Below are 12,954 nucleotides of genomic sequence, written 5' to 3'. Positions count from 1 at the left end.
AATTTCGTTGACTATGTTATGTCTATCCAGGAGTCCAGGTTACACTAGGCCATGGCTCCAGCAGACCTGCTCTGACTTGGAGCCAAGGTTAGGCCACTGGTACATTTCAGCATGCTTTTACATAACAATAGCTAACTGTGAACATGGGTTTACATCTTCGACGGTTAACACCTTCTCAAAAAGCAACGGTCTTGATTATGCAGTCCACAGCAGTGATCCTGCTCTTCACAAGTCCTCACTCTCAAACCTAGATATGGAAACACTTTGCTAGTATGAAAATCAGGGTGTATACACTAGTGTAACACTGCTGTTACAGTCAAAAAGCAGCATGAGTCGTATTTACTGAGCAGCTCCTTGGAGAGAATATAGCTACTCTTTGCTACTGCGGCCCTTCCCTTATTGTTGAGTATAGCGACCCCTACTGGGCGAGAGATACTACCACACCAGATGACTAGCTACGACAAGTGACTGCTGCATTTGAGAATTCTGCACCGAGTATTTTCTTCTCTGTTCAGTCTAGGATATAAAAACTGTCCATAGAGCATTATTGTCATTTACTGGACATGATGGGTCAGAATCAGTGTGAATGGGGGCACACTTCAGGAAGATGGGTGGAGAATCAGACTTTAACCAAGCTGTGGCTGTGGGGCATGATAAAACAAAACATCCACATTTTTAAAAACTTCTCAGCCTAACATTTCCTTTCAAAGTTATTTAAAAAAGCAAAAATACTTTTTCGAATCAATGACCGTTACTTTACAACAACTGGAAATGAAGGTCTTTATTTGAACATTTCTTACAAGTTACAAAAGACAAGAATAAAATTATATATAAAAAACAAAACACCTGTATAGTCCCAAGCCAATTTGACAAATAGTCTGAAAAGCCTTTACAAAAAATATATTACACAGATTGCTAAATCAGGACAAACAAATAAATAATGAGATTTACAACTGGGCACTTGTAGATTATCGATAAAAGGTTAATGGTCAAAGCCTGATTTCTGTTGCTGAAGGGACCAGTGCAAGATATCCCTAACTTCACTTACTTCCCTTTAAAAAACAAACAAAATAAACATTTAAATAACTGCAGCATATACATCTTTCAAAGCATTTGACATTAGTAGACTTAAAATGACATACTAGTGACAAAATAGTACACGTCTACATTATTCGTAAGAGAACATGCTAAAACCTGGTTTAACCATGTGCGAGAAGGGGCTCAACACTCAAGAATCCAGTTTGGTCTCAGAATACATATAGCTCATGTCTAAATAGACTGAGAAAAATTTACTTGAAACATTTTTCAACCAATAGTAAAGCACTTGTTTGTCATCCAATAATTTTTTGCATAATATGCCTCCAGTCATCCGCAGAACATTCAAATGTAGGCAGGGTGGTCTACTCTGTGCCATCAGTTGATACTGGGCTGACCGTGCACTCTGATGCGGTAGAGGCAGGTGTACTCCGTGTGTCCCCAGTTGGACAGCACCCGAACCTCAATGGTCTGATAGGCTTTATCGTTCTCCTCCTGTGGATAGATGGCAAAGGACACTCAGTTTACACTCAAGTAGCAAGACCTATAACTTGCCAAGTCACCATCTCTAGTAGTGCTAGAGATAAATGCCATGTGGACAGTGTCAGGAAAGCTACTCTGAAATCATAGTTTACCAAACTACCAATTACTTAAGATGCTAAAGCAAGCTAAATATACTGTAGTTTACTTAACTAAAGCTACTTTGAAACAGTAGTTCACTACATCCATGCTACTTTGTGATAAATGATCACATCTAAATCTGAAATGTCATAGACAAACAATTGCAAGAACAGATCACTCTGGAATCAGATTTTAACACAATGTGTAATTGAACCTATTAAACACAAAAATGTGTTTTCACGTGAGAAATAGGAAGGTCTGATAGCGAAAAAGGACATTATTTCATTTTCTTTTTGCAAAAACAGTGTGTAGTTCCAGTAGTTAGTTACTTTTTTTGCCGTGTAGCAGTAGAACTACTGAAAAAAACACCAAGATTTGAATAAAGTTCATCTACCACCAAGCTACTGCAAAATGTAGTTAAACAACATGTAGTTCACTACTCCCCAACACTGCATGTGGACTACTTACATAACATCTACATCTGACCAATCAAGCCCGTTGAGGCAGGGTTAAGTGTACTTACGGTGACGGGATAAGTCTGTAGCGCGTCCCCATCCTCCTGGTAGGTATAGCTGCCAAGTAGCTTACCCTCCTCCTGGTATTCATCATCCAGACCCTGGAAACCGACGACACAGTTAGAAAACAGCAGAGAGCCACAGCAGTAAGTGTGTCAATCAGTACTGCTTCACCAGAGCACATTCACAGTAAACGTGACTGACTTGAACATCTACTATGGTGTTCTTCTGAATGGCTTGTAAAGACAGCAATAACAAACATGTGGCATGTTAAATTGGGTAAGCAGTGTGGCTTACATAGACGTTAAACTGGCGTGGGGCGCTGTCGATGTTGCCCGTTGGCGACAGGTCTTTGGGGATGTGCTCCAATGAGAAGGCAGAGGGCACGATCCTCATGGAGAGACGCATCACCAGGTAACCATGGGAACCCTGAAACGCCCAGCAGTTCCCTGGATGGACGTCGGGCTGCAGTGGAAAAGAGAGAGAGCGTTGATCAGACCAGTGGCTGAATGTGTTGGCTAGGCAGTATCAGGAACTAAAACTCTCCCAATATAATCCATTAATGTAATCACCAAGCCATCAAAAAAAAGACTAGTCTCATGTGGTGACTTGAGTCGTACCTGTATGACCACACGAGGAGACTGTGAGAAGTACCAGAGTGGGAGGCCGAACAGACTCATCAGTGCCGTCTTTGTCTCAAACGTCTCAGAGCAGCGAGTGCCCAGGATGTTGCCACCTGCATACACGTAGCCATGATGTCACTTTCACGACCGTGCACAATGTCAGCCACCCTCACAACGAGGGCATAGCTGAAGCCAGTCATAGCAGAAACAGTGTTACTGTGCAAAGCCAAACCAGATCATTCTAAATAATAGGCAGTAGACAAAACAGTCAACGTAGGTCTCCACGCCCCGCCACCACAACAGCTGTGAAACTTTACCTCCAGACTCCAGAGCGTAGTCCACCAGGCCGGTCCGATCCTGGGAGTAGAGTTTCAGAGCATTCTTCACCATCAGCTGCACATGCTGGAGGAGCAAGAGGGGAACAGAGTTGTTGGGTGAGGAACTGGAATAATGCAGACAGACAAGAAATAAGAAATTGAGAACACCAAAACACTGAATCTAATTTAAAATCTATATTAACAAAAAGTATATATGGCCTCCCGAGTGGCGCAGCGGTCTAAGGCACTGCATGGCAGTGTTGCGCCGTCACTTCCGGCCGTGACCTAGGCTGTGTCACAACCGGCTGTGACCGGGAGTCTGATAGGGCGGCGCTCAATTTGCCCAGCATCGTCCGGGTTAGGGGAGGGTTTGGCCCAGCATCGTCCGGGTTAGGGGAGGGTTTGGCCCAGCATCGTCCGGGTTAGGGGAGGGTTTGGCCCAGCATCGTCCGGGTTAGGGGAGGGTTTGGCCCAGCATCGTCCGGGTTAGGGGAGGGTTTGGCCCAGCATCGTCCGGGTTAGGGGAGGTTTGGCCCAGCATTGTCCGGGTTAGGGAGGGTTTGGCCCAGCATTGTCCGGGTTAGGGGAGGGTTTGGCCCAGCATCGTCCGGGTTAGGGGAGGGTTTGGCCCAGCATTGTCCGGGTTAGGGGAGGGTTTGGCCCAGCATCGTCCGGGTTAGGGGAGGGTTTGGCCCAGCATCGTCCGGGTTAGGGGAGGGTTTGGCCCAGCATTGTCCGGGTTAGGGGAGGGTTTGGCCCGGGGGAGGCTTTATTTGGCTCATCATCGCACTCAAACAAACAACCTACCTCCTCGGACATCCCGGCCCCAACAGTGTGCATCACGGTCTGAGAGACCGTCTCAGTGCTGAGCATCTCCTGCCTGGCCCTGTTCTCCTCAAGCTGCAGGCTCACGATCTGCAGGATGCTGAGCTCCAGGGAGGCCAGAGAGGCCTGCAGGTCTGCCCCGCTCACATAACGCTCAGAGAGCCACTGCATTAGTGACTCAGGGAGTTCCTTCTCCCCAGGTTCGGAATCTCCGGCCTGCTCACTGCCGTAGAACAGGATCCGCAGTTCCCGCCTCACCTGAGCAGACACCTGCTCAGACACCTGTCACGACCACAGAGGTCAAGGGTCGACAGAGGAGATTTATACAAAAGATCTTCAGAAAAAAATATTATGCTGAGATTCAGTCAGAGATAATATTGAGTGTCTATACAGGAACAGCTATTCAAAGCAATGGAAGAGGCCATCTGGAAAGGCACATACTGGAGCAATGCATGTAAGAACAGAGAGAGAGCGCAAGCAATTCACCATGTCATGGAGATGGTCCAAGCGGTCCCCCATGCCCTGGCATCCCATCACCCCCTGCAGGTCCTGCCTAATGCTCCCCAGTGCCGCCTCCAGCCGTTGCACCTCCGCCAGCAAGGCATCATGGGACTCACTGTCCACACCCACAATCGAAGGGTACACACAGGGAACAATATTCAACACCACTCGTGATTTCATTCAATTATTACAATCCAAAGGGTTTTGTGCTGAACTCACCTGACTGGCGCAGGAACTGGCGTGGCACTGGCAGTCTCAACATGCCTCCTCTGCACCTCCTGAAGACATCATCAACATAACATGGATATATGACAACAAATACATTTTATACAGGTTCTACAGTAAGGTCTGTACATTTATATAAAATATTTTACCTCTATTTAACCAGGCAAGTCGATTAAGAACAAATTCTAATTTACAGTGAGGGCAAAAGGCCTTCTGTGGGGACGGGGGCTATACATAGAACGTAGTATAGGATCTATGGATGTGTACCTCTGTCTTGGCAGCCAGTGTCTGCAGTAGAACCTCTAGTTGAGCAAGACGAGACTCTTGGCCCTGCTGCTGCACCACAACCTGCTCCTACACAACACAGGAAGAGATTAATGAGCATCACATCCTGCACAACACATGAAGAGATTAATGAGCATCACATCCTGCACAACACATGAAGAGATTAATGAGCATCACATCCTGCACAACACATGAAGAGATTAATGAGCATCACATCCTGCACAACACATGAAGAGATTAATGAGCATCACATCCTGCACAACACATGAAGAGATTAATGAGCATCACATCCTGCACAACACATGAAGAGATTAATGAGCATCACATCCTGCACAACACATGGAGAGATTAATGAGCATCACATCCTGCACAACACATGAAGAGATTAATGAGCATCACATCCTGCACAACACATGAAGAGATTAATGAGCATCACATCCTGCACAACACATGAAGAGATTAATGAGCATCACATCCTGCACAACACATGAAGAGATTAATGAGCATCACATCCTGCACAACACATTAAGAGATTAATGAGCAGAGGTAAAAAAAAAAAAGGGAAAAAAAAGTATATATATATTTTTTTAAGTTACCCAAGTAAGCGGACCAAATTATATACTAATTTACTTTTCATTACAAGCACAATTACTATCTGCTCCCTGAAATGGACCCCTGACTATCCAACCTGGAGAATCACCTGTTCCCTCTGCAGTACTGCATCCTTCTCCATCTCTCTCCTCAGTAGGGTGAGTCTCTCCTCCAGCAGGCCAGACACCCACAGCCCCATGCCGTCCCTGTCCAACTGAGTGTCCAGCTGCTCTCGTAGAGAATGGTAGAGACCCAGCACTTCTCCGTGCTGCTGCTCCTGCCTCTGGCCCCCTCCCTCCACCTTCTCCCACAGTTGGGCCAGCCTCTGCTCCAACTGGGCCAGACGCTCAGAGTCCACAGACACGGCCACACTGCCTGGCTGTTCATATACAGGGGAGGGGGATAGGGGTCAGGTCAGCTATACAGAGTATCAGACCTTATCCAGAGAATTGGAATGTCTTAAGGAAGCTGACAATTATATAATGGTTGATTGAATACGTGCATCAACACCCCTGCTACCTGTGAGACAGCTGGTGGTAGTGGTGGTGGAGTCATGGTGGACTGCCCGTCTTTGGTCTGGGCTGAGGTGAAACTGAGGGAGTAGGCCGTCCTCCACTCAGTGACGTTAACGGCAGGCAATACAGACAGCAGGCTGGATGGACCCCAGTGCCACAGAGCTGGGAGAACATCGAGAACGGAGGATTTAGGAGACGGAAGAGGTCACAGTGGGTGATTGCTCAGTACTATGGATAACCAACATGAGAGCGGTGCTACTCACCCAGGAGGATGAGGAATGGGAGCAAAATCAACAGGAGTTTGAGGAGCTTGGCAGGGTAACTACGACAACAGAAAAACACTTGTTAGTGTGATCACATATTATGGAGCTCCAGCCACTACCACATACAGGTGACTGCAAAAATAATGGAAACACTACATTTTATGTTGGCGTTTCCTTTATTTGAGCAGTTACCGGTTCCTTGAGTATTACTCTCAGGCCCAAGAGACTCACCGTGTCAAGACGAAGACGTTGAGCAGAGAGAGAAGGGTAACCAGATGGTACCATCCAGTCCCAAGCCACCAGAAGACCCCCGTCGCTGCCTTGCCTGTACACACAAAGACAGAGACAGACAGGGAGCAGATTAGTGAGCGTTCTTCAGGAGGCGGGAGGGGTAGATGAGGCACGTCCACACAGCACTAAGGATTAGAGAATCAAGTACAGTCCCCAGATGAGGTAAGAGACAAGGACATAAATGCAATGCAACAGGTTGCAGGGTTAGTTACAGACAGAGGTGATAAAGAAGGCTGGGCAAAAGTGTTCTCTGTCAGCGTAGGATGCACAGTACAGCAGAGGGGAGCCTTTTTTTAAGGAGAGCACAGCTTTAGCAAATCGCACGACTCCATCAAACTCCTGTACAGTGTGACAAATCGCTCCCATTCTTGGCGCCAACTTTAAAATGCCCAGAGAGACGGAAGCAGCAGGCAGAGGGGGGGTCAGTTCTGCAGACAGTCTCTGCAGTTTCCTAGCCTAACGCATAGAGCAGTGAATTAGAAACGATGAGACGCAAAAGAAACGGCAGCTAGTGATCTTAAATGGGAAAAGGTTAGAGAGATAGATCTACTCCAAGCCACCATTCTAATGGGTTTCACGTTAGGTAGGCAGACACACAAACTAGCCATGGGGAGACTAGGACTAGGAGGTATCATGCAGGGGTGTAATCTGGAGGCTGGTTACACACGGGAAAATTATGACCTGGGGACCTAACTGCCAACCAGGGAACCGACAGCATCCTCCTCATCACGGCCCAGACAGCTGAGCCTGCCTCCTGCCCAACCCACAACACACTTGAGCCTGGGGACCAAAACATAACTTCATCTACTTACACACAACAGTAAAATAAGGACTAAATGTAGAACTCGTTTCAAGTATATCAGGATAGGCCAGAGTTTGCTGGATTAATAGGTAACCTGTGTAAACAGCGGCGAGCCACAGTGCTCCCAACACGTGGTGTGACCGGGAGGCCCATGTGGTGTAGGTTGCGTGTGTCTCCGCGTGCTGCTTCCGTTTGCAGTCATCACCTATTAGCATCAGCAGGGTGGGTGAGCAGCAAAGGCAGAAAATACATGAAATAAAAATGTTTTGAGAGAGAGAGGCAGGCTAAAAAAGGCAGGTAGCCTAGCAGTTAAGAGCTCTTGGCCAATAACCAAAAGGCCGATGGTACGAATCCCAGAGCCAGCAAGGTTGAAAAATCTGCCGTTCTTCCCTTGAGCAAGACATTTAACCTCCCAACAACAACAACTATTCCCCGGCGCCGAAGACGTCGATTAAGGCAGCACCTCTCTGATTGAATGCATTCAGGTGTGCGACTGACATTTCCTCTACCAAGAGTACACCAACAAGAAGTACGTGGCAGGTGTGTGTAGTCACAAAGGTTATGAGAAGAGTTACATGAAAAATCATACCAAGTCACATTATTCTATTATTCACAAAAAAGACATCGTCTTGTAGTACATAGTCAAGGGTTCATGCACAAACAACTATAATCGGTGTGGAGGTCAGTTACTCACACAGAGAGCCAATCAGATTCATGTGCTTCCCGTCAGTCCCAAACTCCTTTACACGCATGCTTCCGCAGTAGCTGGAGAGAGCTGCAACCAATAAGAATGAAAATCAGATAAAAACTAGCACAACTACATATCGATGGAGCATCCCTCTTTCCCTTCCTTCACCTGAGCGCAGAGCGAGAGAGCGAATTTGCATGTCACCAGGGCAATAGCCAAAGCGAAGGTAGCCCATTTGTTTGGGAGATAGAGGGTGAAATCTGTGGGGTAAAAGTGCCATACAAACACCCGAAAAGGAAGGTGGAGTGAAGTTAAAAGGAGTGAGAAAGCTGTAGGCAGGAAAAGCTGTGGTAGTGTCAGCATCTGTCCCCCGGTTGAGAAAGATAGAGGACAGTCCAGAAGCAGGTGACGAGAAGTTTTAGGTTAGTCAGTCAGCAGTGAGAGCCACCATGGTCATTCACACAGCCACTGCAACCTCCTGTGTCAGTGCAGATTCAGTACAGTGCAAGAGATTGGTGGACTGCAACCAGGGGTATTCCTAACATCAACTTTCAACCAGTGACAACTAAGCACAGTCCCATGCAAATCATGCAACACCTGACTTGTGGATGCCCAACCCCGATAAATAATCGTTCAGCCTCTAAAAAAGCAAAGTGGAATACTTCCATTAACAAATTTCCTGCCCCCACTGCCCATCTTCAGCAGAGCAGCCTGTATGAGCCCAGTCACTACAGACACTGTGGAAGCAGCTGCCCTCCGAAAGAGACAGAGGATATTAAAAGGGAATAATCCGGCCTCCCGAGTGTCACATCGGTCTAAGGCACTGCATTGCGGTGTTACTACAGCCTGGGGTTCGATCCCAGGCTGTGACCGGGAGTCTCATTGGGCGGCGCACAATTGGCCCAGCGTCGTCCAGGTTAGGGGAGTGTTTGGCCAGGGGTGGGGGGGGCTTTAGCACTCTAGCGACTCCTTGTGGCGGTCCGGGTGCCTGCAGGCTGACCACAGTCGTCAGTTGAACAGTGTTTCCTCCAACACGTTGGTGCGGCTGGCTTCCAGGTTAAGCGAGCAGGTGTTAAGAAGCACGGTTTGGCGGGTCATGTTTTCGGAGGATGCATGACTCGACCGTTGCCCGTTGGGGAGTTACAGCGACGAGACAAGATCGTAATCACGAAATTGGGGAGAAAAAGGGGGCAAATAATCCAGATTGCATGATTATGTTGAGCTTTAGCAAAGCATTGTCAGATTTCCTGACAGCCTATGCAAATCATGTGGTGGTAGCCTATCTCAGCACTACACCGCTGTTAAGAGTGCAGGAAAAAGTTGAGACCCGCCTAAAACGATGAATTATCCGTTATCCGCATTATTTATGACACAAAAGTGGGATGCTGCAAGGCAGATATGAGAGAGACAGAGTGAAAGGCAACGCTGGCGCTGTAAAGACAGCAAGAAGCCGAGCCGGCGCAGAAGCTGATACCTTCACCATTCTTGTGTGTCCTCATCAGTACACTCTTTAAGAGCAGTGAGAAGACGTATGCCACAGAGGCTGCTGCCCTCCTGCTCACACGCACACAGGTGTCCGAGACGGACACCAGCAGACCTGAATCAAACCAATTCAACTTGATTGAAAATTCACAAAATCACAATGAATGTCAAATGTAAGAAAATGAAAATTGACACAGTCATGCATCAGCAATGACAACAACAACAACAACAACCAAAACACTGTGGATGATATGCCTTCAAATGGAATGGGAAGGGAAAACACTCCCAGATACAACACATGCAGTACTGAGTGCATACATATTATAGTACTTGGCTCTCACCCGTTTTGTGCTTGCGGCTCTTGTCCCTGGCGTAGACCGTGGAGGGAGGGGACGTACAGGGGGCTGTCAGGGCCTGGTAGCTGGTGGCAGAGCAGGCACCAGTGGAGGACGAGGAGTAGGTGCTTAGAGCCTCATGTCTGTCCGAGGGGATAGGGAAGTCCTTACAGAAGCTACCGTTCACCATGGAGGTCTGGGTCTGTACGGAGTTAATGTCTCCATTGGTCCTACACATACTGTGGTCTACCGCCATGGTCCGCTCTGTAACGCACAGACAGATTTGATAATGAAACACCAAATTGGCCTTTTTAAAAGGAATCCATTCAAGACACCGATGTCTCAGGCATGACAAGTAATTGTGATTGATAAGGTCGGAAAAAAGGGAAAAAAAGGAAGACCTTTATCTTCAGAAGCTTCATCCAAACCCCAGAAGCTGCCGACCAGCGTGCGCTCCTGGATGCATGACTCGTCCAGCATGGAGGCGTCACTGGCGATCACGCTGCTGTTGTGCTGCCGGGAGCCATGCTGGCTCTTACGGGGCGTGGTGCTGAGCAGAGACTGGGTGCAGGAGACAGAGTGCTGCTGAGACCTCCTGCTCTTCAACCCCCTGGGAGAGGGAGAAGTGAACAGTCAGATTAGACATGGAAACCATTGGCTGTAACACACAGGCCCAAATCCATAGAAGGAACCCCAGGGCAGCAGCAGCATCACTCACTTGGACTCTCTGCGACTGGCTCCTCCTGCGCTGAAGGAGGCACCGTGGTACACATTGTGGTTCAGATTAGAGTCTAGGCTGTCGTCGCCATAGAGACCAGTGATAGTGTGCAGACGCAGGCTCCGCCGAGACATCCTGGGAGACTCGAAAACACTGGAGTGATCATGTGCTCCTTCTCAAAGTCCAGGGCTGTTGTTAAGAAGCTGGAGCTGGGAAAACAAGGACGAAAAGACAGGAATGCATTTAGATGAAAATTCATATAATAAACATTTTATTTTCTAAGCAACAGTAAATAATTTGATTGGCAACATCAATGATTCTAATTCTAAAATCATACGTCACGCAAAAATACCAAAATACATCCTAGTATTTAACTTCCTCTTCTAGCATGCAGACAAAGCATAGAAGGCGCAATTGTTCCCCAATGGCAGCAAACATTTTACCGTAATGGCACGGTCACCCTCTGCTAGTAGTGCAAAGCTTAAATTGAGAGGCTGCGGTTGTTCTATTCCCCTGTAACCACACAGGGCTGGTTTGACAGGAAATGAGCACTGATGCTCCCCCATCACAGTAAAGAACACAGGAAGAGAAATGAGGCCACATGATGGGGCCTTCTCTAAACATGGTGATATTACAGCAAGAGTTGGGGACCTACATCTACTGGCAGCTGCTATAGACACACTTCTCCCATATTCCTTGCCCAGAGTTGGCCCAGATTTCAACAGAGACGAGTTATGCTCAACATAGCCCTGCCAAGAAAAAGCGAAAAAAGCGAACTTTTGCTGCCATCTCTCAAGGAACAATCCCAGCATTCATATTGTTCGCCTTTGAAACCGTTTCTAAATCTGTACACGCGACTGATACCAGAAACGATCATTGGGCTGACTGAAGTCCCAGTTGGGAATAGCACAACGGTAGTACAACGGAACGGTAACTTTCCATATAACAATGCATGACAGGCTATTACAGCCTGAAACCTAATCTCTATAATAAAACACACAGACACACAGAGCAAACAGGAGTAACCCTGCCTGCTGTCTAAAAATAGGCAAGCGCACAGACAAAGAACATAATGAAAGAGGATGATACATACAGATCCCCCCCACGTCACCCAGCTCACCAGAGTCCACTTCTCGTCACCATCGCTCATCCCAGGGAAAAGCAGACAAACATCACAGACACTCACCCAGACACTCACGCGAGACAGGAGATTAGGCAGCTTAACACTACTTAATACTGTATGTAGCCAATGCTTCGTGTTTACTTCCTGTTGCCAGCGATAGACAAGCCTATTAGAGATTCAACTCCCCCTCCCTTATCCACCAATCCATGAATTATGCACTTTGACATGAGTGATGTCAGTCCTTAGGTGCAACTGACTGTACAACAAAAAGGAGGAGACTTGTAAAAAAAAAAAAAAAAAAAAAAGTTACATATTGGGATGTTCTTTTTGATGATATATTGTATTGCAATATTATTTTTGCACTAGTGGTCTTACCTGCACCAAAACGCCATATTTTTTTCCTCCATAACTTTTTCTAAAATAGAGAGCCAATTTGTTTAACACTTATTTCCATGACTGATCAAAACTCATTCTCATGGCTGCCTCTTGTTGCTCTGCAGCAGACATGGTGAGTAACATGTTTGGAACATGATCGAATCGCAACACACATCGTATCGGCACCTAAGTATCGTATCGTGAGGTCCCTGGCAATTCCCAGTGTCCATATCAGTATCACAGAGCTAATATCGAATATGATTTCATAAACGAAAGGAGAAACTCTCCAGGGCCCTTGCCCATGTAAAAAAAAAAAAAATCACCCTGCTCTCCAGTTCTTTCCCTCCAGGTCTTTCTATTCATGTCCTAAATTAAGCCGACAGGATTACAGAGGGCCTTGGCAGAGCCAATTATGTGCTTTCCGCTGCTTTGTCTGTTGCCCCTCCTGCCCCCTGCTAGGGGCGCTCTATGCCCCTCCTGCCCCCTGCTAGGGGCACTCTATGCCCCTCCATGGGACAGCAGTGAGTCCTCAGCAGTCTCACCCAAATCATCAGTCTGGGCCAGGGGAGCCAGGCCCAGGACAGCTGCAGTGAGACCAGGCTGATGGGTACAGCAGTCCCTCTTCCTTTCGTACTCAGGGGATAAAACGTACAAGACATGTCTGTCACGGTTCTCACCCATCAGCTCCTGCACACACACCAAGTTGGTTTTAGTTCAGACTAGAGGTCTTCTCGGCTCCAAAAAAGTTGCACGCGGACAGGCCCCGGGACAATCAGACCCAGACGGACCCGACGACAACAAGACCTAGACCCGATCCGTACCCT

At 47.3% G+C, this 12,954-nt stretch overlaps 1 protein-coding gene across 1 annotated transcript; it reads right to left on the bottom strand.

Annotated features, from left to right (window-relative positions):
• Positions 1-766: 766 nt before the first annotated feature.
• Positions 767-10,834, bottom strand: LOC115106397 (SUN domain-containing protein 1-like). The gene is given in 21 exon segments (XM_029629092.2): positions 767-1,530; positions 2,180-2,272; positions 2,469-2,636; positions 2,792-2,907; positions 3,112-3,196; positions 3,919-4,218; positions 4,423-4,552; positions 4,657-4,715; positions 4,930-5,016; positions 5,648-5,917; positions 6,058-6,215; positions 6,317-6,375; positions 6,548-6,641; positions 7,289-7,387; positions 7,504-7,614; positions 8,104-8,184; positions 9,572-9,694; positions 9,921-10,178; positions 10,316-10,524; positions 10,633-10,784; positions 10,787-10,834. Coding segments are annotated over 21 exon segments (2,781 nt in total). The 5' UTR covers positions 10,799-10,834; the 3' UTR covers positions 767-1,413.
• Positions 10,835-12,954: the final 2,120 nt, after the last annotated feature.

Source organism: Oncorhynchus nerka, linkage group LG23, assembly GCF_034236695.1.
Source record: "Oncorhynchus nerka isolate Pitt River linkage group LG23, Oner_Uvic_2.0, whole genome shotgun sequence".
Lineage (NCBI taxonomy): Eukaryota > Metazoa > Chordata > Actinopteri > Salmoniformes > Salmonidae > Oncorhynchus > Oncorhynchus nerka.
Note: the sequence above shows the minus strand (reverse complement) of the source record. Positions and strands in the feature narration are given on the sequence as shown.